Source organism: Sinocyclocheilus anshuiensis, unplaced genomic scaffold (assembly GCF_001515605.1).
Source record: "Sinocyclocheilus anshuiensis isolate Anshui unplaced genomic scaffold, SAMN03320099.WGS_v1.1 scaffold1270, whole genome shotgun sequence".
Lineage (NCBI taxonomy): Eukaryota > Metazoa > Chordata > Actinopteri > Cypriniformes > Cyprinidae > Sinocyclocheilus > Sinocyclocheilus anshuiensis.
Genome location: NW_015555837.1, coordinates 640,364 through 663,255, shown reverse-complemented (window position 1 = coordinate 663,255; position 22,892 = coordinate 640,364). Strand labels below are relative to the sequence as shown.

Genomic DNA, 22,892 nt, shown 5'->3' with positions numbered 1-22,892 from the left:
CATTACATCACTTGCTCACCAATGGATCCTCTGCAGTGAATGGGTGCTGTCAGAATGAGAGTTCAAACAGCACAATAATCCACATGACTCCAGTCCATCAATTAATGTCTTGTGAAGCGTGTTCGTAAGAAAAAAAAAATATCATTAAGGCATTTTACCTTTAAATTATCAGAAATAAAAAGCTGTTTTGGACTTTTCACTGTTTTCACTGACCTGTGCATTTTTCTCTCCTGTTTCAGACAAGATTACTGTGGTGAGGGGGGCGTGGTTTAGCGGAGTCTGCAGCGGGAGAGAGTGGTCGGAGACGAGCGGTGAGTAAGTAGGTCAAGTGCAAAATTACATTCACCTGCTTCTCGTTTCAGTGATTGGCCTGGAGAGACTGTAAAAAGCCTCAGGGGAAGCAGAGAGAGAGAGAGAGAGCGAGAGAGGCGAGACAGACTGAGGACTCGTGGGGAAAGACTGTGGCCTGTGGCTAGAGAACCAAAGAAGTGCGATATAAGTTTTGTTTATTTTGAAGCGCCTGCCTGTTTTCGCTGTTCCCAAGGAGCAGAGAGAGAGAGAGAGAGAGAGAGAGAGAGAGGGAGAGAGAGAGAGAGAGGCGCGAGACAGACTGAGGACTCGTGGGGAAAGACTGTGGCCTGTGGCTAGAGAACCGTAGAAGTGCAATATAAGTTTTGTTTATTTTGAAGCGCCTAAGCGCCTGCCTGTTTTTGCTGTTCCCAAGGGAACCATAATAAATTCCCACGAGCCTCAGTCACGCTGACTCCGACTTCTTCCTTCCTTACTAAGAACCTCGTTGCAATTACTTTTTCACTGGAGAAAGCAATATTATGAATAAAGGACTAGTATTTTAGTCGGAAGCAATGGTTTAAAGTAAAAAAATTTCTTAATATTGGATTTTTTTATTTTTTTTTTACAAACATATTTTTGCTTCATGGAAGAAGTCCGGCCGCTGCCATCATGCAGTCACCGCCAAGTTCGCCGTTTGCGGAAGTGATACAATCGCTCGCCGGCCTCCACCAAGAGCAGCATCAGGTGTTGCTGGAAATGCGGGACGACCAGGAACGTCGTTTCCGCACGCTGATGCAGGCGCAACAGGAGGACCGGGATATTTTGAAGCGCCTGCCTGTTTTTGCTGTTCCCAAGGGAACCATAATAAATTGCCACGAGCCTCAGTCACGCTGACTCCGACTTCTTCCTTCCTTACTAAGAACCTCGTTGCAATTACTTTTTCACTGGAGAAAGCAATATTATGAATAAAGGACTAGTATTTTAGTCGGAAGCAATGGTTTAAAGTAAAAAAATTTCTTAATATTGGATTTTTTTATTTTTTTTTTACAAACATATTTTTGCTTCATGAGATGTTAACTGATGGACTGGAGTGGTGTGGATTATTTTGATGTTTTCATCAGCTGTTTGGACTCTCATTCTGTTGGCACCCATTCACTCCAGAGGATAGACCGATTATCTGATTTAAAGTGACAGGTTGTTTTATTGTAATGACGGTCATACCCCTCCACTGTTCCAGGCCTGAGCCAATGAGGTTTGTCCTTCAGCTAAAGTCACATCTGTCAGGATCTTTCCATTCACAGCCATGATCTCATCACCTGACACAACACCACCTGAGATAACATGGACAAAAAATAACAGTAACAAATTGAACAAACTAACCAGGCAATTTTAAAACAGAACTAAATGTTTTAAGTCAATATAATCAGTATAACTAATGAATATAGAGAGCTGCTCTAGACTTTTGCATGATTCCAAGTAGTTTTTATGGTGTTCATGTGCAGCTGCTGTGGTGTTTGGGGTGTTTGCTAGAACCTTAAAATCAAAAGAACTCCCAAATCTCTATGATACGTTATTTTTGTTTGACTCACCATGTTTATCTGCCGCACCTCCCTCATAGATGGACGACACCATAATCTTTCCCAAAGGGGAGTCAATTCCTCCCTCTATGGCCAGATCAAGCTTTCCTTCCTAAAGAATGTGTATAGAATAAACAAAAATCTCTAATTCTTATTGTCCAATGACAGATGTTGCTCATGTCTGTTTAATTACCTTCTTAATTCTCAAAAGTCGCACATCTCTGCCAGCTATTTGTTCAGCCGTGAACTGTTAAAACACACAGTTTGAGCAAATGTGGTGAAAGAAATAATCCAGAGGATATAAAATATGAAAATGGCAACGGGTACAGAAAGTAACTGTTAATGTAAAGGGTTACACAGTACCATGGAATATGGATCAAAATCATCCACATATTTCTGAAATCCCTGTAAAACAGATAGGAAAAATAGAAAATGGCGTACACTCCATCTGCAAAACTCTGAGATGGCAATCTGAGGACTCAGTTTAAGCAGAAACAAATTAGTGTTCATTGATTTCCAAGAAAATCCAAATGAACAATACTTCACTTATTGTGTTCATATTTGAAGTAGTTATTAAACAACCAGGTCAGATTTGACCAACTTTCATTTTAAATATAAAATTAAACAATATAAAAAATCAATAAACAGAAAATAAATGTAACATAATATAAGAAACAGTACAACACATTGCATCATTTACTACAGTACTGTACTACATGGTACACATATTAATACTGAGAAAGGAAGTGTTTGCTTTGTTGGATCCTTTGGTAGCTTTCCAGTTGATTCTGGCTCTGCACTGATGTTTATGTACAATGTAAAGGCTCTTTGCCATCCACTACACACTCAAAACCACCTTCCATCAAGACAAATAATCAATCAAGGTTTCACACTCACAGAACCAACAAACTGGAAAAAGACAGACCTCTGGTCTTGCTCCACCTCATAAAAAGTGAAAATGCACACTGAGATGCCATTTGGTGCATATGCACTCTACTATTATATAACCTTCAGTCTGAATCTCCCATTTGTGCAGTGCACATGGGATCCACTCAAAGGCTGCTTTCACAGCAAACAAGATGTATCATTACAGCAAACAAGTATGATGACTGCATGGGAATATATACAGGTGCATCTCAATAAATTAAAATGTCGTGGCACAATTAAAAGAACCAAAGACTTAAACTACTTCAGTCTGTGTGCACTGAATTTATTTAATACACGAGTTTCACAATTTGAGTTGAATTACTGAAATGAACTTTTCCATGACATTCTAATTTATTGAGATGCACCTGTAGGTGTGATGCTGAATTGAGATATATTTGAGTTAATCCACACTGTGAGACCAGTTCATGTCTTAACTGAAATAAGCACAATATTGCAATCATACATCTGATGTCCTTGAGTATTTAAAGAGATATTTATAACATAAATGTTTAACACATAAATGACATTTACCTAAGATCAGAATAAAATCTACATTACTCGGTTTCTATTGGTTCCTTTTCGAAATGGTTCACTTGCATTGCGGCAGTTGCTGATGCTTTGGGGAAAGCAATCCAATAGCACCATGCTATAAGGGCAGAATAAAGGAGCCATCTTGGATAAGCTGCCAAGAGCCCATACTTGGGCAGGATTGCTTAAAAATGAGAAGAAGATGCCCGAACAGTCAGGGTTTAGACTGACAAAGTCAAAGTCATGCTGTATAGACCTCGGAGGGGTCAAAGACGGCTAAGCAGATAAGATCTGTGCTTGAAGAGCAGGGATATATAAATTATAGAATCTGGCAAAGGTGGATGGTGAGGACCACTCCAATAAGGCATTGCAGTCCCAAGGAGGCACAGGCCAGCGCTATTACATCAACTACCCAACGGGATAGCTTCATAACCGACAGCCCTTTAAGTGCGGCTTCCTGCTCATCCTCTTTCTGTTCAGCGCCGTTAACAGTGGTGAGGTTGAGTAGGGGTTAAGTTCAATGTGAACTTCTGAAAAGAACGGGGCAGATCTCTTTTGGGGGCCTCGCTGGTGGCGCCCCAGCTGCAGGACCCACTAATTGAGGCGGCTGCAGGCGGGGCCGACCACTCTAAACCAAGCTCTTCAACAGCCTTGGTGAGGACGCAGATGGGTTTGGGGGCGGGGGTCTGACCACTCCTCCGCAACAGAAGTCGCTAATGACATGGTTTCATTGGCGAAATCCTCCTCAGAACCCCCAAAAAAAAGACTAAACTGCTAGCACATGATTAGGGCTGCCCCCTAATAGTTGACTAACCATTAGTTGATGAGAAGAGGCTTAGTTGATAATTTTACTAGTCGCTTAGTTGCAGGAAAAAAAATCGGTAACACTTTCTATGAAGCCCATACTTATAACACATTATAAGGGTATTCTTAAGGCATTATAATGAATGCATAATGCATTATAAAAGACATTATAATATGTTATATCATCTTATAAATAATTATAAAAACAATTATAATACATTATAATGCTTACACATTTGTGGTTATACATTTTAAGATTATGATTATTTATAACAATGAACACCATATAAAATCTATTTTTACATTTATAATGGACTATCTTGACATTGTTTATTTAAGATCTGCACAGTATCTTACTACATCTTGTAAGTGGTTAGGTGTGGAGTGTTATTTGAGTGTTCCCTGTGAGGCTAATATAAATTTTGATGTGAGCTAGTTAATAATTTCAACTGAAAAAAAAAATGCAATGTTCATATGTTAGGTTACATTTTATTTTGATGGTCCCCCCAGTCTATTGACTATAAGCAACTTTGCAACTACATGTCAACTAACTCTCATTAGAGTATAAGTAGCCTTAGGTTAAGGTTATGGTTGGTAGAATCTTAACGTACTTGCAAAGTTACTTATAGTCAGTTTGTCTGTTGGGGAACCATCAAAATAATCAAACTGATATTACGTTAAAAATAGTTCCAAGCAAATATGTCTTTCATTCATCTGATCTGATATCTGATCTTATGGCTGTTTGAGAAAAAAATATTATTATTACTATACTTATACGTGGTCTTTGATGGCTTTAAGTAAAGTAGCATAAGAAAGATGGCAAGATATGAGACTTATAATACATTATAACTATGAGAAATATAATCCATTGTAACTTAAGTGGATGCAACATGTTCACTGTGTGTTATAAATCATCATACTCTTAAAAGCTATAACCACAAATAAGTAAATATTATAAAACATTAAAACTGTTCTTATGAATATTCATAAGATGATATAACATATTATAAGGGCTTTTATAATGCATTATGCATTCATTATAATGCCTTAAGAATACCCTTATAATGTATTATAAATATGGGCTTCATAGAAAATGTTACCAAAAAATCCACAGAAAGTGGCAAGGTCACATAGTCCTTGACGGCCTAAACTCTGCGCTTGCCTCACAGACATGAAACATATATCTATAGAAAGCACAATCTACTTTTAAATTAACCAATTCAAATGGAAAACAAATATTTTCAGATTATGTAATCCGTATGAAACGTGCACGTCCACAGTGGAGATGAGTCAGTGTCGTCGACTTCATCACTGCAGCTGAAAACACAGAAAACACTAGTTTATCAATGAATTATTATGATATTAAGGCAGTCTTCTTGCTCTTTTTTCCCTGACGCATTCATAATAATTACTTTTGCGGTGCGCTGTGGCAAGTTTTATGTGTGCGCTTTAGCGCTGATAGGCTATAGGCTATTAAAGGCTCATCATTATGAATTATATGGTTTATTAATATAAATGCGTGATTAGTCGACTAATCTCTTAAAATAAACGACTATTAGTCGTTCAGAAAAATCTTTAGTCGAGGGCAGCCCTTAGACATGATGAGAGGTGCTGGTCCTCGTGGGAAAAGTGTACCGGGGAATCCTCTTGCTGTGGGGAGAGTGTGGCACATGGGATCTGGGCTGACATGAACTCATCTTTCACCGAATAGCCACAGGGAGAAACGCAGTTCTCAGTTGAGACTGATGTCAGCACCATAATCCACTGCTGGGGCTCTTCCACGACAAGCAGGAAGGCTTCTTCTTATTCTTCTTTGGAGTCAGTGAGGAGATGATCTTCTCTCTGAAGGAGAAAGAGTCTGATGAAATGGCATTCAGCACCAATTTATATAGGCAAATTTCTTCACCCGTTTTGGCAGGCTGAAAAGCCATTTGTTCATGCAGATGCATGAACATGATTCATTGAACAGTCTTCAGTATTTTAGAGAAATGCAGTTTCCCCAAAGCATCAACAACTGACGCAATGCAAGTGAATTCTGTCGAAAGGGAACTAGTTTTAAATTACCTCAAGGATACATTTGACCAATATCCTCCAGGGAAATTTTGTTAGAAATGTAGTAGACACTTCACATGCAGATGTATACACTCAGACAGCTGAGATTTCACTCAAGGACCAGAGTGTTGAAAGAGAGGAGGAGTTCAACACAAAGTAATGATGACAGTTACTTGTTTCTTGCTGGATTTAAAGGACGTGTTGTATGTGACCATCCGTTTGAGCATCTCTGGGGGCTGAAACACACATAATTATGGCTCAATAACACACACATTAAATGCTTGCACCATCTGATTACATGCCATATAAGGTTTGCCTCAGCATGGCAAATAGGTCTATGAACTATTATCTATGAATTTAGGTATCTGTGAGCTTTACAAATACACTGACTGCTTGACTGACTGCTTAAAGATGGTGAGGTCCTTTCTTGCCCTTCTTGTTACCCTTCTAAAACAACCACAGAATTGGCAAGCACCCATTAATTTAATTAAGTAGGCACAAGGACAGGGCAGAGCGATTGGCTTCCTTTGTGATCTGATGGAGCAGGCCTGACTGTCTGGAGGAGGAAGGGGAGAGCAGGTCTAGGTCTGTCAGGCTGATCAATTAAAGACATTTTAATGCTAAAAGTCTCATTGTGTACGCAGATGGAAAAATAATCTCTCTTTTCACCTCTCTCCCCTCCTGTCCTTCTCTTTCCGCCTTCTTAATCAGTGCAATCAGTAACAACAGCATCTATTTGGTCCTCCTTGAGTTTGAGAAACTCATTATAATGAGTGAGTCAGACAGCTATTGGCACAACAATTAAACCAATGAGTCAAAGTCGTAAAGATCCAGTAGCTTATATATGCCTAATCATCGCATGTATACACACAGGTACTTGCCATCTTACCATGGTCTCAGAGCGAAGTGTGGGTCTATGTGAGGTCTGACTCGGTAGCATGACAGGTTTGGACATGACAGGGTTGATCTGTCTCCGCTGGTTTGGAGGGCTGGGGGCAATTCGCTATGTAGAGGTTAGCAGTAAGCGACACAAACTTAAGGTCAGGGCATGATATACCTTCAAGAGTTACACAATCTAAACCACAAAGCACAAAATACTTTAGAAACCTTTCATATAGCACAAATACTGAATTGCAGCTTTCACGTTCAGCAAACGACGTTTTTCATGCAAAATGTCAGTCATTGCCTTTCTAGTAATGATGACTTTTTGTGAAATGGCTTTTTAAATTTCATTACTTCCCAAATAAATCCTATGGATAAAGGAGGTACACATATCTATAAAACAGTTCAAAGAGTTACGATTTTATAAAATTCCCCCTTAAATCTTGGACAACAGGTAAAACGGTACATTTTTGTTCCTTATTTACCCCTAAATGGTATATTAGTACCTTATGAAATGGTACCGCCCCAGTGACAGTTTGGTACCCTATTCTCTTTTTTATTTGAGAGTGTATAAGATATGTGCCAACTATATCCATTTAGAAATGCACTTGCTGTGGGGTTTCAGAGTAATCTCCTGATATAGGCATGGAGAGCTGTTGAAAGATATTTCCTCTGCAAAGAGATGCCAGTTTGCATTAAGTTAACATTACATATGTTACACAAGCGCGGTTAAGTCTGTTTTGTGCTAAAATGGAGTGGAAGACCCAGTGTAGCGTGTATCTTTTACAAACTGAGGACTCACCAGTGGATTATTAGAGGTGGACGTCCTACTAGCATGTGATGTGTTTCTCATCACCTGGGCCACAAGGATACATTTTTCAACAGTCTAACAATGATAGGAATCACTAGCACTGCAAGATCATCAAAGCGAATGACAGCATGCTTTTCTCCCAAAATGATGATCTGCTTCCTGACAAATATCTTTAAGAAATTAATAATGGTTAATCTCATCTGCAAAACACCACACTCAAGGAATGCATGCATGTATGTACAACATAAGAGGTGGATAAAAAAAACAGGTAGATTGCAGTGTTTACTTCAGTGAAGAGCAATGTTCCTGTGTCATGAAATCAATTTTGGAATCGAATTGGATTGAATTATAATGTGCCTAAAGATTCCCACCACTATACGACATACATAATCAACTCTCACACTCCCAAATGTGTTAACTATGCTAACCGTCAAGTTGTGGTCAGCCTTCGGGCTGGGTGGGCGTGAGAGATGACTGGGAATGGTGGAGTGGAAGCCCCCTCTCTGTCGGTAACCTTTGTCCCCAAACCTGCTTCCCTGTTCGGATAAGCTTGGGGAGCGGGGATAGTTGGACGGCCCCACATGGTACTTGTCCTCCATGTGCAGGGGTGGAGGAGGTGGTGGAGGAGGAGGCGGTGGTGGTGGAGGGGGAGGAGGTGGTGGCGGGGGAGGTGGCTGAGATAAGGACAGACCCCTGGAGGAGAATAGTGGGGTGGCTGGGGGTTGCCGGCTACGACCTATTGAGGAAGGGGGTACCCTTGTGGCTAGTGGAGAAGGTGGGTGTTGAGGGGTTGGTCTGGGACTGGGTTGCATTGGGAGCTGCATTCTTGGAGATGGAGGTCGATGGTTGGATGTGTGGTAAAGTCGGGGTGAGGGTGGAGGGAGTGGTAAGGGAGTGGGTGCTTGGTTGGATGTAGGTGGAGTCGGGGCTAGTCTTTTCAAAGGATGCCTTAGACTCTGGTCCACATCATCTAAGTTGATGTCATCAAGGTCAGTAGTGGCCAAGGTCAAGCCTCCAGGGAACCTCCGATTGGTGGGACCAGTTGACACTGGAGAACGAGTTGGAGACATCTGGAGGTAAATTTTGAATGCTTATAACTCTGAATTAACAAACTATGGACTAGAAGACCAACACACTTCATTGGATTTTACCTCTGGAGAATCATTTTCAACTGAGGAGATTTGCTCTAGTCTGGTTTGACAGAGCCTCTCCACCCAATGCTGCACCTTATCTGACTCTTCCAGATCTTCCCTCTCAGTTTCTGACACCTAGTGGAATTAGTAAAGCCACACCCAAACATGGAAACTTTCATATACCAATAAGAACTTGTTGAAATGGCATTGGAAAGGGTACAACTGTTCAAATGAGGACATTTGACCAATAAAGGTCAAGTGCAAAGGAGAGTGAATAAATTACACACAATTAAACAAGGAATACAATCTGAGTCAGAAAACCCTACTGTAACCTCACTGGAAGAAGTCTGATACCTCTTGCAGAAGTCTGCTGATTTTCATCTGCTTCTCTCGCTCAAGTATCTCTTCCTTCTCCTTTGCAAGTTTCAGCTCAAACTCCATCTCTTTCTTGTTCTTTTTCTCAGCTGGGAGAGTGTCAGTCTTCGACATCTTCTTCTTCTTTTTGGTCTCTTTTCCTTTCTAAATATCCAAAGTGATTTGAGAACACCTGGTGGACTTTTCACCAAGGTCAACCCAACTACCATGCAAATCATAACTTCAGGCATATCTCCAAGATGAACAACATATTCCATAGTTATAGCACACCAAACCAGCACAACATGCTTGCAGCACACAATGTACCTTTTTGAGTGTAGGCAACTTTCCTTCGTAACGGTAGAACCAACCGAACGCTAAGACAGCAAGAATGATACATTAAGTCCCATGCAAAAACTCAACCATGATATGGTGTATTCTGCAGATTCATCCATCTAAAAGCCACCAAAAGATCCAGCCAAACAAAATATAGTCTACATGCAGTTGAAGTGTCTCAAAAGTTTGTCAAAGAGAATATTTGTCTGTAAATCCATCTGAATTCTTCACTTACTTCTCCATTCTCTTCTTCATAGGACTCAGCAGCTGATGGAAACAGGAATTGATAGACACGGCACAACAAAAAGGGAAAAGATCAGATAGAAAGACAAAGATCACACAAAGAGATGATGCATTCCCAACATAAATGCACATCTGTTCATGCAAAGGAGAAAGGAGTAACATAAATGCAACATGTTTTATGGTTACCTTTTTTGGAAAGGATAACATAGTTGTTTGATCTTTAGAGAATAGTGAAGTTCTACTGAGGGCAATCAAAGTTCATGCACTGGAGAGGTTTTGTTGGTATTGTCAACTTACTGGAGGTTTTGGGTTTAGGTGAAGGTGAAGGTGCAGGTGGTGGGGGTGAGGGAGGTGGGGAGGGGGAAAGAGATTTGGATTTTTCTTTGGAACCCCAATCTTCTTCCCAGTCTTTGTAGTGCTTCCTTTCCGCGGCTGCAATTCTGAGACACACGACACATACATTAAAGGCACAATATGTAAGATTTTTTTATTAATATCCAAAAACCACTAGAACAGTGTTATATATTTTGCTGACTTGTGTACTTACATTATCCCAAATGTTTCGAAGAATGTTTAAATCCAGAGAAATAAGCAATTTTAAATAGTGACACGGACCGTGTCCATAGTGTAATTGTGTCATAACCCCTCGATTTCCAAAGAAGCTTTAATAGGTTGTGCGTTTTAATAGACCGGTGACGACCGCACAGAGTAGCATAATAACAGATCTTGCAAATGTATCTAGTATGATAAAACAGCGCAGCTTTTTTCCCCACATACGCACGACCGGAAGGAGCGGAAGCGGTCGACTGTGGCTACGCCGTTGTCTCTTTGTTTACTTTGAATACGCGCCCTCTAGCGGCGAAAATTACATATTGTGCCTTTCAATGAACATCTATCCTGACAAGCCTATATATATTATGAAGTGCCAAACAGGAAATAATTATATATAATGAATATATAAATGTAAATTGTGAATATATAGAAGTAAATCTGAATACATATTTATAAATCATAATATATGTGTAAATCAGAATATATAGTTTTAATTCTGAATATATAGAAGTAAATCAGAATATATTTATTTATATATCTGAATATATAAATGTTAATCAGTATAAATCCAAATATATAGTTATAAGTCTGAATATATAGATACAAATTGTAATATAAAAATGTAAATCATTAATATACAGAAGTAAATCTTAATATATAGTTTTAAGTTTGAATATGTAATTGTAAATTGTGAAAATATACTTATAATTCTGAATATATACATAAAAGTTGCAATATACAGATGTCTAAATATATAGATAAAAAACTGAATATATGAACACAAATCATGAATATATGTATAGAAGTTAATCTGAATATATAGTTAAAACAAAGTCTGAATAAATACAATTTAATCCGAAAATATAGTTGTAAATTTGAATATATAAATGTAAATTGTGAATATATAGTTATTATTCTGACCATATAATTGTAAATCAGAATGTATACTTATAAATCTTGAGTATATAAATGCAAATCTGAATATATAGTCTACATCTCAACATAAATATATCTTTATTATTAAGCATGTCAATATAGGCAGATATTCTTACTGATTTTGTATGAAAACAGTATGCCTATGTATCCTGTACATGTATCAATGCAGACATTGTACTATATTAATTATTGTTGCTTTCATTGTTGCTGTCCATGATATGCTGCTGCAATTATCTCAGAAAAATCACTATTTGTAAACAGATGATGTTCTTGACAGTTTCCCTATCCCACAGCCAGCCTTTTTTTTTTTAAATACTCCTTTTGGTTTAGATTAGCCAGATGCACTTACAATAATTAATATAGTACAATATTTGCATTGATACCTGTATACAGGATGTATAGGCATAATATTTTCATTTAAAAAAATGTCTCTTGACATACCTGATAATAAAATATAATTAAATTGGGATGTAGACATAATATATCCGGATTATATGTTCTGCATTTCCAAATATATACATTTTATTTACAATTATAACACATTTCCACTGGACCAAAACATGGTCTGTGAAAACTAGAAGTGACCTACAGCATATTATAGAACAATCTGTACTTCCATTCCTCACAGCATTGCTTTCATCAACATCAATTTACTCTAGTCTGCCTTCTGAGGTCCATTTACTTTGAAGATGTTTTTGCTTAGCAACATAACACAAGTGTTACCTCTCCATCTCTTTGTGATGGCGTTCCTCTTCATCTGCAGTCTTCTGCGATATCTCCATCTTCCTCCTGCAAAATATTACACATATGAAGCATTAACATTTATAACTTTTCAGATTCCATTCAGGAATTTTAATTATTTGACACCTTTTCATCAGCAGTTATGAATCATCAGATTACTAACATCATGAAAAAGCAAAGACTCACATGTTTTATATAATATAACAATTTTAATTATATTTCTTTTAAAACGTAATCAATGATGTATTTAGGTACATTATACAACATAAAGAAATATTTTAATGATAATGAAAACCATTATAAAGTGGTATTAATTTTTGTTTTAACCACAAGACAACAGTACCTAATATTTTAACTTTATTTTTGAAGAGAACTGTCTGAATAGGGCTTAGCTTGTGTAGTGTTCAGTTGTGTGTGTGTGTGTGTTTTTTCACTGACTGGCGCTCTTTCCCCTGCTGTTCTTTGATGATTTTGTTGGTCTCTAATGCCACTCTCTTCTGATGCATTAGCTCTTGTCTTTCGAGCTCACGTCGTGCTTCAACCGCCAGCCGCTCCTCATCCGTCATAAACAGCTCGCTTCCCTGAAACATACAGTAGACAAATCAGTACTTTCATAGATATATACACATAAATACACCCCTTCAATCATATATATACAGTATATTCTACAGATCACACGCCTGAATCACAAAAGCTTATGTTATGAAACTTCTACATAATTACCATCTCTAAAGGGAAAAAGTAAGAGTTAAAGACAAACACACCAATAAATAATGAAGAGGTTTACAGTACAATACAAACAACATCTCCACAATATATTACCCTCAGCTGTCAATTAAACAGTTTCATACTAAGCAAATGGCTTTCTTTTCCACACAGCCCCTAAGAGAGAGATAAAAGCCTTGCAGTGGGTCTTTAAGATGTATTAGTGGGCTCTCAGTGAACTTACAGCTCCAGTGAGGATAGTGATGGTTAGACTCCTGCTGCTCTTTAACACTCGCACTGCCTGAAAACACAAGTATTAACCGACACAGTTACCGGTTTAGCTATGCAGAGAGGTTCTTAAATAATTGTTTCAGCAAAATCCTGCTCACTTCTTGATGACTCAGGTTGGTGAAATCCACCCCATTGACCTCCACAATCTGGTCGCTAACCTACAAGCCACAACAACACACACACACACACACACACACACACATGAGTGTGTTACTACTCTAAAATACAACAGTAATGGTCTATTAATGCAGTTCAATAAAATGACCTGTAATCCCACTTCAGATGAGACTGAACCCGGCTTCACATTGCTCACATAGATGCCTGGTTTCTGTGTTGGTCCACTCGATATGCTATAATGGACAGTCAAAAGATTAAACTTATAAAAGTAAGTTTCAAATCAAAACAATAAAGTTTGGTGAAGACAGCAAAGGAACACAGCAGCATTTAAGTACAAAGACAAACATATTTTTATGCAGTTTACTTCATGACATTTTTCACATATGTGGGCATAATCCCAATAAATAAATGGTTTTATTCATAATTTTCAATGTAGCTCATCTGTGTGCTGTAGTGTGTATAGTTATAGTAATCCAATCTCTCGTTTACCTGATTCCCATGCCTTTGGTGCCCACCAAACTAAGGAATACTTTCTTTTCCTTGATTTCTTTTCCTCCAATCGAAGTCAGACCAGCCACACTAGTCTTCTTCTCCTGAGAGGTAACAATAAAAATAGGGCTAAATAAAAATATAACTTGAGCTGGTTTAAAATAGGATGCTGCCAGAAGAAAACACTTACCCCGGATTCAGAAACAAACTGATCCACAAACTGCCACTTCAGAGGGTCTTCGGAGGAGCTGATTATGACAAATTCATAATTTAGCAATATCATTATGGAAATAAACAAAAGAGGGAACATTAATAAAAGTTATTCCACATATTATAGAATTTTGTGTAATTCAAGTGACTGATAACACCAAATTACCTCTTGACAGGAATCATTCCCACATCTGTGAAGAGAGTGTCACAATGGGAATAATAAAAACAAAAAACATCAATAATTAATGAATAAGTAATATATTTAGCTAACAGCAGGCCCAATAATGAATTCTCTGAGGAAGACATGGTTTCCTCATGAATTGTTCGACTGTTAAATCAATCACAATTCAACTGTGATTGAGTCACTGCAATTGAGAGCTACAGCTAAATCAATTAATTAACCCCAGTGGAACTAGAGGCAATTAATTTTGGCTCTAATTAACAAAGTCAGCTCTGCAGATTACAATATAAAACTTTATACAACAGTTCGTTCTGGTTCTCAAATCTGATTGGTTGAGAACCGTGAGATATTGTACTGGTATCGCTACAGGAACGCCCTTTCACAATTTTGTATCACTCCGCTTGTTCTAGCCGGGTCTATGTTTTTTTTAATTATTCACTGAGCTAATCGTAGAGTACGTTAGTTAATATAAGAAGAAACGTCTAGCTTCGCGGTCTCTCTCTCTCTCTCATTTGGATTCACGTCTTGCCGCATTGTTTCTCTCTTATAACCTCATTATTTCTCACTAATAACCTAACTGAAGCAGCACATGCCCTTGATACGAATTCTAAAAGTGACGTATGTGTAACTGTCAACTTGAGCTTTGAATCCGTGGCGGAAGGAAGTAGTTCCGCACAAAAGAGGGTTTTATTAGGCACTCCGTTGTTTCTTGTTTAATTACACACATGTTCCGTCAAACTGTTGTATAAATATAAAAAAAAACGGTTATTATACAACTGTTATTATACAAACTGTTGTATAACTCATATAAAACCTTACGGCGGACTTTCAGAGACACAGTCTTCTTGGTCTTGATGAGGTTGATGACCTCCTCATGAATGCAGGAGGAGATGGAGTAGCCATTAATACGCACAATCTCATCGCCAACCTGAAGAAAACACAGCAAACCTCATTCATATAAAATATGTTATATAAAATTTGTATAAAAATGTAGTACTAAAAATACTTTCATTATACCAGAATATTTTCATATTTCAAAGCTTCTGTCATCACAAAATTAGCAGCGTTTGCACTAGAAACACAAGGGCTGCATTTGAATTCTTTGACTATCTGCAGGACAAACATTAATCATAGAGGTTACAGAAGAGAACGAGAACAGTGTGTTTGGATCAGAGAACATGAAGAATTTAAGAAGGCTTATTGCGCCCTCTAGTGGAGAGAAGGTGCACTGATCACTTTATTTGTGCAGCCCATGTTAAATACTCAATTCAAACTGAATGTTTAACATTTTCTGTTGTCAGATATTTAATATAAGGCAAGAGAGTGTGTACTTTAGCTTTTACAAACGTGACCCATCATTTGCTACACAGGACATTATTTGCTGAAACGGTGAAAGCAATACGTGCTATATGTAAGCTATAACAACCTCTTCTTGATTTTGTTACCTGTAGGCCGACATTTCCTGCCTGTCCATCTTTGACTATCTGTGATATGAAGAGGCCACAGCCGAACTCCAGCCCACCTCGAACATTCAAACCCAGACCCTCAGGATGTGTGCGATCCAGACGGACTTCCTTCAACTTCCTGCTCATAACAAGAGGACAAAATAGTGGCATCTACAATCAGTTGACCACATTTAACATATCTATTGTGTAGTGAATATATTTAATGAAATGTATCATGCTCCACCAATTCTAATAATATATATATATATATACACACACACATACAGTATATGGATGTATGTATTTATAATCTACTATACTATTTAATATATTAATATCCCTAAAAATAGGTCATTTTTATTAGTTATTTTTGTTTGTATTTTTTTTCTAAGTATGTCTGTATATTTTTTATTAATTTTTAGTTTTAGTTGCATTAGTAAATAAACAATGAAAATGAGAAATTGCCTTGTCAACTAGCTAAAATAAAATAAGTTTAAGTTTTTCATATTTTACTTTATTTCTGTTAACTTTTCATTTATTCTAAGTAATGAAAATATTTTTTAACGGTTTCAGTTTTATTTTTAGTTAACTATAATAACCCAGATATATATTATAATAAAATATATCATATTTTGATTCTTCTTTCCTCTTTTCTCTGAGAAAGACAAAAGACATAACGAGAGGTAACCGAATCCAGTTCATTGTGGCCCTATTAGCGCTGTGAATCAGACACAGTTGAATAGCGCTCCTCTCTCTGTGCTCATAACGCTGTTCCTTTGCCACGTCTGACTGAGAATGAGAGAAAACAATGATTCTGTTTGGTGATGAGAGCGTTGCCTGTCACTCTACCTCGTCCTCTCATTTCCAATGTCCTCTTTCTCTCTGTCTTTATTCCTCTGCTATTCATGCACAGAAACATTTCCATGATTCTCAGATGGATCGCACCCTGTTAACCCCTGTTTAACACCTCATTATTGTCTGTGTTCCTGATTTCCTCTCTCACCTGGATCTCTTGGGCGTGAGCTGGTCGTACTGCACCTGGTGCTTCAGAGGAATCAGAGGTCTGATGGCATCAAACAGCGGAAGGCGTTTGGGCTCATTTATCACCAGCTTCAGGTCGCCGACCAGGACAGGAATGTCCATGGATCTATAAAGGGCAGAGCAGAGTGATTTAAACAGGACCTGATTGAGCACATGCAAACAGGAGGGCTACATTAAAACAGCACAAACAGTTTGTGGATTAAAATAACTTTCCTTAGACTACAACTGATTCAACATACTGTCTTGATACCGAATCTCTGTTCATAAATCATTATTTAATATTTTCCATCAAGTTAAATGAAAGGTCATGAATATAAAGCATAAAGCAATTGTTCATAGAATAAGGTTAGGATAGAATAAGTGTCTAAATTCTGCACCACCAAACAGAATTGCAAAAACAATTACTGTTGTCAAGATTTAAAAGAAAATTATTTTACATTTTATAAAAATGTATAAAACATTTTATAGTTTGACATTTTATAAAATAATACAACAACATTTTACCACCAGTTCTCAATACTGTAATGCAAAATACAGCCTCATTCACATTACCGTATCATGAAAGTTAATACATCATGATATAAATGTAAGAAATACTGATTTAAATCTTATACTGAGTGTTTTTACAGTATACTATGGTAATGAAAATTAGCGATGCACTGTCAGAAATGTTGGCTGATATTTATAGCCGAAATTATTATTATTATTTTCAAGGATTTTACATGCTTCAAGAAAAATTTGGCTTTTCTTTTTATAAAAACGCATAGAAAGCTGGAAAATGTAATTTGAACTGAAAAAAAGCCCTGATATTATATTCTTCCAATATTTGTCAATTCAAAGAGGTAATATACATATTTCAAAACAATAAATAAATAAAAAAAAGAGCAAAATTAATTTGGTCATCAATGGCATTTCTAGCCTATATGAAAGTATTTGCTGTGATTTTGAAAGATATTAGCTTATAATAATTATTTCAACAACAGTCTGATTTGTTGCTTGTTGTGGAAAATGACACTTTATACCCACATAAAGTCAGCTTATGAATTTCGAGGCAGCTGCTCTATGAATCATTGATATTTCACTCCTGACTCATATATCAGAGACAAAGGGATACAAGAGAATGGCTGCCCTTGAATGAAGGGAGGACAGTGGAAATGATCTGATCCAAGTTACTTTTCCATTGGATTAAGCCTCTCATTCCAGTCCAGCTGAGAAACGATGTGTTGATTTACACACAAGATCACAAATAAAGAGCTGAGGGAATGCATTCAGCATTTCCTACTGTTACACTCAGATAGACAGACACTGAATACTTTTCTTCTTCTGAATGTGCCATGCAGTTTTCATTTGATCAATAGATTACCAGAACTACTGATGGAAAATGACATTATTTATCAGCCTCTAAAACTTTCCAGTATGCACTACTGCTGCTGAGATATTTGTATTCCATTTATATTCTTATCACATTTTAAAACATTCACTTTAATGAAGAAGTATGTAATATCTGTCAACTGCAATAAAACAGTTTATATTTTCTGGTTGCTATGGTTTTCTAAGTGGTTGCTAGGTTGTTCTGGTGGTTGCTAAGTAGTTTGTTCAAATTGCTAACCCTAAATCTGAGTTATAGTAATACAAATTGCTCATCAATTTGCATTTTTTGGGGCATATGCAGTTCAAAACAACAACATTATTATTATTCAAAATATACAATATAATAATTATTATTATTATTACTAACAATAACAATAATAATTATATTATAGTGTATATTTTATTAACAACAACAATAATAATTATTATTTTTATTCTTCTTTTTATATTGTATATTTTGAATAACAGCAAACACTAATAATAATCATATTATTATTATTATTATTAATTTAACTTTTATTATTTTTTTATTTTAGATTTAAAAATGTATTAATAATAATGACCTATTACATTAATATTTTAATTATTATAAATCTAAAATATTATTCATAATAAATGAATAAGTCAGTCAACTATATTGAATTATTATACTGAATATTGTGGGGAAATAAAAAAGTATATTCAAATTGCTCCAAATCAACACCAATGTCAGGCCACATGTTATAAAACTGTGACTATGTGTTCTAAGGTTATTATTATTATTATTATTAAATATTTTAGAGTGTACTTACTGGTGGTACATGCGGAGAACATCATAGAGATAGTCCTTCTCCGCTTCATTATCAATTAGCAGCTCCACCTGCACAGCACAAACACACAAACCTCTGGTCAGATCATCACTGATAATCAGAAAAGCAATCATTTGCCCATCTTTTACCTGGTGGTGGCTAATCTGCTGTAGAAATGTTTTGAGGAAGCGTTTTGGCCAGTCAATGATGTAACACATCTCTCTCTCTCACTGAGTGAGAGACTAAGATGGAAGGTCAGGAAAAGGTGGAGTGAGGAGGAGAGGTCGGGACAGAGAAAGGAGGTGGAGGAACTGTTTTGTGTCTGTTAGTCAAGCGTCTCTCAGATTGGCTGGGTCTGCTGTTGTTTTTAGTTGAATAGGTCAGGTGGATCTTTTCTTGTATTGTGAGTATCATTAGTTCAGATCTGCTCCACTGAACTGTTCCTGAGCTCATATAAAGACATTTATCATGCTAGCAGTGTCATCTTACATAAGAGTGTTGGTGCATTATTATCAAAAGAATGCTAATGAAGTTAATGTGATGTGAGGTTAACATGCTCGACAGAAAAGCCAAACTTCTTAATTTCAAATGAATCAATAAAATGAATGAACACAAATGAACAAAACAAACAAATAAATGTCTGGACAAAGAAACTGAACGGACTGAATGAATGAACAAGCAAATGAACCAACAAAACAAACAAACAAATAAATAAAGTGTCTGGACAAACAAACAAACACATAAATAAACAAACAAATAACTAAATAAACAAACAAATAAATGTAATGGACTGAATGAACAAACAAAAACAAAAGGATGAACAAAACAAACAAAAATGGCTTGAAAACAGACAATCAAACAAACAAACAAATTAATTCACTAATTAAATGGACTGAATGAACAAACAAAAATGAATGGATGAACAAAACAAACATAAAATGGCTTAAAAAACAAACAAATAAATAAAATGGGCATTATGAAAGAAAGAAAGAAAGAAAGAACGAAAAGAAATATGTGCATGGTTGGATGAATGGATTAATATATTTTACAATTAAATAACAAGAACAACATTTAATTATTCAAATACAAGAAGTTAAATGTAAATGCAAATAAAAATGGTAACGTTTTTATTTTTGTATTTTAATTTTGTTATATAATTACCTATTACATGAACATTTTAATTATTAAAAAAAAAATATTCATAATAAATGAATACGTCTGTGAACTATATGAACACTGTGGGGAAATAAAAAGCATATCCAATTTGTTCCATATCAACACCAAATGTCAAGCCACATATAATAAAACAGTGACTGTGCACTCAAAGGCTGTCATAAACATTTTAATAAGCCCAGATGACAGACAGTCCACCTTTATAAAATGATGCTGAAAGCAGATATCTATAACTAAAAGCAGCTTCATATCCTCTTCAGTTTATGCTAAGTGATTTGAAAGAGACTAATGAACAGAAAGGTCAACAGCGCAATGCATTTCATGTCATAGAGTAGAAACCAAAATGAAATGCAAAGCTTTCTAATTTGTAGTGTGGCACAGCTTTCCCACCCCCATCTACACACAATAAGACCGGCTGAACAATAAACGCAGCACTCATTTCCGCCTGGCCACACATCTCTGTCACTTCAGCTAATACTGTGAAAAAAACTGTCCATTGTGTAACTCCATGCACCACACAACAGATGGTACAATTCTACAATTACACACAGGGGTCATATGGTGTCTTAAAAATAAGCATGAGCATATAAATAGCTATCAGAATGAAATAATTCAGTGTAAATTCAAATTGTAATGCAACTACAACGAAGTGTTAACTTCACGTTTAGGAGATAAAAAGTAATTAATACCTGTTGTACAACTATTTCCAGCACACACCTGTCACCTCCTCAGCCAATCAGAACGCGTACATTATGTGACGCCACACATTGCATACCTTTCTACCGGTAAATTACGCCTTTATGTGAACCTCTGACTTAAGTAAAGTAATAAAATTAGGCTAAATACGTCATTACGTCGAAATCATTAAACTATACTAGTAACATGTTAACTGTAATGATAAAAACTTCTACAACTGGCAAATTATGCTACCTTTTCAGTGCAAAACAAAGTTAACCGATCAAATAACGACGGTTTCTATGGATACAGGAGTACTTTTCGTGTCGAAAGCTGGGCGAATATCAATTCTACTTACTTTAGTAATATTTTATAGCGTAAAAATGAAGAATGCATGCTCCTTCGCCATTCCTGAGCAGCGAGAGCAAAGGAACTAGACCAATAATAACCAATAATGCTAACAAAACAATCATCGCATATTTTTAATTAGACAGTAGACGTTTCAAAGCCCACCTTATGCCGAAATTCCTTCGCCACTTTTCGCTCCATGCTGAACGGCGGGTGTTTTCCGGGTGTGTGTCGTTGTGCTGGCGTCCCGTCAGTCAGTCAGTCAGTCAGGCAGTCAGTCAGCTGTGTGAGCGGACGGTGGAGTATCAGGTCGAGTCCTGCTGCCGTAATATTGCTGTTAGCTTTATTACGCATGCCGACATGGATGGTGCCAATTCAAAGTGCTCTCTAACACGAAACCTTTTCATTTTTTACATACAGTGACCACATAAAGTGGGAAGTGAAGCCACAGACGATGTTTGGACGTCTATCTATCTATCTATCTATCTATCTATCTATCTATCTCTATCTGATACGCCAAAAACAGTGCACTTTTCTTTCTGTAAGGTTTTAATTCTATCAATTTCAGCAGTACATACTGTATTACAATATATGGGATAATGATCTCAAGAAACCTGACAGGATTCACACGTAGGCCTATGATTTTATAGGTGGTCTGACAACAACTTACAGTACAATGTCAATGCACTACATAAAAGAATATCTGTATAAAGCAGAGGTGTAAAGAGTACCTGAAAACCACCCTTGAATAAAAGTACAGATAGCTTACAGTGAAAATTACTCCACTACAATTTACAAGTCACCAATTCCAAAACAACTTGAATAAAAGTCTTAGAGAATCTGATTTTAACAGTACTTAACTATTTTACTTATACTAAATATAGGTATTTAATGGACAATTTAATGGCCTTGTTGACAATATTGGGTAAGGGCAAATCACACAAGATATAGTACTTTCAGTGCCCTGTAGTTGGCGATATTACTTATTTTGTAGCAGAAATAAACTGCTGCAGAAAAAGCTATGTGCCATGCAAAATGTAATGTGTAATTGCAACACTCCTTACAAATGTACTGGAGTAAAGAGTGCAGATGCTTATTCAAAAATGTAGTGAAGTAGAGAGTAAAAGTTTCTAATATCTTTGATACTCAGTAAAACTACAGAGTATCCAAAAGATACTCAAGTACAGTCATTAATTACATTTACTCAAATTCTTTACACCGCTGGTATAATGTATATTTACTCTATACTGTAAAATGTGTAACTGTTCTGTATATGAAATGCTTGAATGCCCAATATTCAGTTGCACACGTAAGGTCATGACTGAGAACATGGTGCACAATAGTGGCCCTTATTTAATCAGAAACATGCCTATGTCCTTTGCCTCTTCTACCTCTTCCTCTGTTTTGCCTCCCTGCCCTTCCACCACACATCCTCACTCCTCTTCTTCTTCCTGGCTGTTGACAGTGTTTTTCTTGTTGTTCTTCCATTGTAAGAAATTATACTAAGTTGTCCTCTGTCTATATATGCTTGCTAACTGAAGCTTCATGAGATGCACCTCTGAGCTATTTTAGAAAACTGGCAATTGATAATGTATAAGAAACTGTACATAATTGCATGAACGAATTAAAGCATTGGCAATTTGTTCAAAGAATGAGAAATTGTGTAAGGTTTTGCTAATTGTTGGAAAAGTTTAATTTTAGTGTGTAAGCAATCGTAAAAAACTGTAATGATGTGCGCAAATGACTAGATGATCTGGACGTTGTTGAAGTTTTCAGAATTTCAACTCTGATCTGAGAAAGCGACTGAGAAAAACTGTAATATTGGGCATAAACATTATGGGTAGACAAAACAGGACAGCAACTGCTTACAGTTCCTATCAACTCCTACCAG

The 22,892-nt window shown here is 36.7% G+C and overlaps 1 protein-coding gene across 1 annotated transcript in view; it reads right to left on the bottom strand.

Annotated features, from left to right (window-relative positions):
• LOC107675444 (harmonin-like) overlaps positions 1-21,297 on the bottom strand; it is a 24,373-nt gene extending 3,076 nt beyond the window's left edge. The window contains exons 1-27 of the mRNA XM_016469790.1: positions 21,167-21,297; positions 18,809-18,876; positions 16,609-16,752; positions 15,606-15,744; positions 14,980-15,088; positions 14,146-14,170; positions 13,960-14,017; positions 13,770-13,873; positions 13,429-13,513; positions 13,262-13,321; positions 13,117-13,173; positions 12,606-12,748; positions 12,150-12,215; positions 10,181-10,378; positions 10,069-10,070; positions 9,927-9,962; positions 9,687-9,736; positions 9,360-9,524; positions 9,024-9,140; positions 8,301-8,942; positions 7,864-7,917; positions 7,069-7,182; positions 6,353-6,415; positions 2,232-2,273; positions 2,062-2,115; positions 1,881-1,980; positions 1,513-1,622 (exon numbers count right to left, since the gene is read on the bottom strand). Coding sequence (XP_016325276.1) covers positions 1,513-1,622; positions 1,881-1,980; positions 2,062-2,115; positions 2,232-2,273; positions 6,353-6,415; positions 7,069-7,182; positions 7,864-7,917; positions 8,301-8,942; positions 9,024-9,140; positions 9,360-9,524; positions 9,687-9,736; positions 9,927-9,962; positions 10,069-10,070; positions 10,181-10,378; positions 12,150-12,215; positions 12,606-12,748; positions 13,117-13,173; positions 13,262-13,321; positions 13,429-13,513; positions 13,770-13,873; positions 13,960-14,017; positions 14,146-14,170; positions 14,980-15,088; positions 15,606-15,744; positions 16,609-16,752; positions 18,809-18,876; positions 21,167-21,202 — 2,841 coding nt within the window. The 5' untranslated portion in view covers positions 21,203-21,297. The remainder of the gene's footprint in view (positions 1-1,512; positions 1,623-1,880; positions 1,981-2,061; positions 2,116-2,231; positions 2,274-6,352; positions 6,416-7,068; positions 7,183-7,863; positions 7,918-8,300; positions 8,943-9,023; positions 9,141-9,359; positions 9,525-9,686; positions 9,737-9,926; positions 9,963-10,068; positions 10,071-10,180; positions 10,379-12,149; positions 12,216-12,605; positions 12,749-13,116; positions 13,174-13,261; positions 13,322-13,428; positions 13,514-13,769; positions 13,874-13,959; positions 14,018-14,145; positions 14,171-14,979; positions 15,089-15,605; positions 15,745-16,608; positions 16,753-18,808; positions 18,877-21,166) is intronic.
• Positions 21,298-22,892: the final 1,595 nt, after the last annotated feature.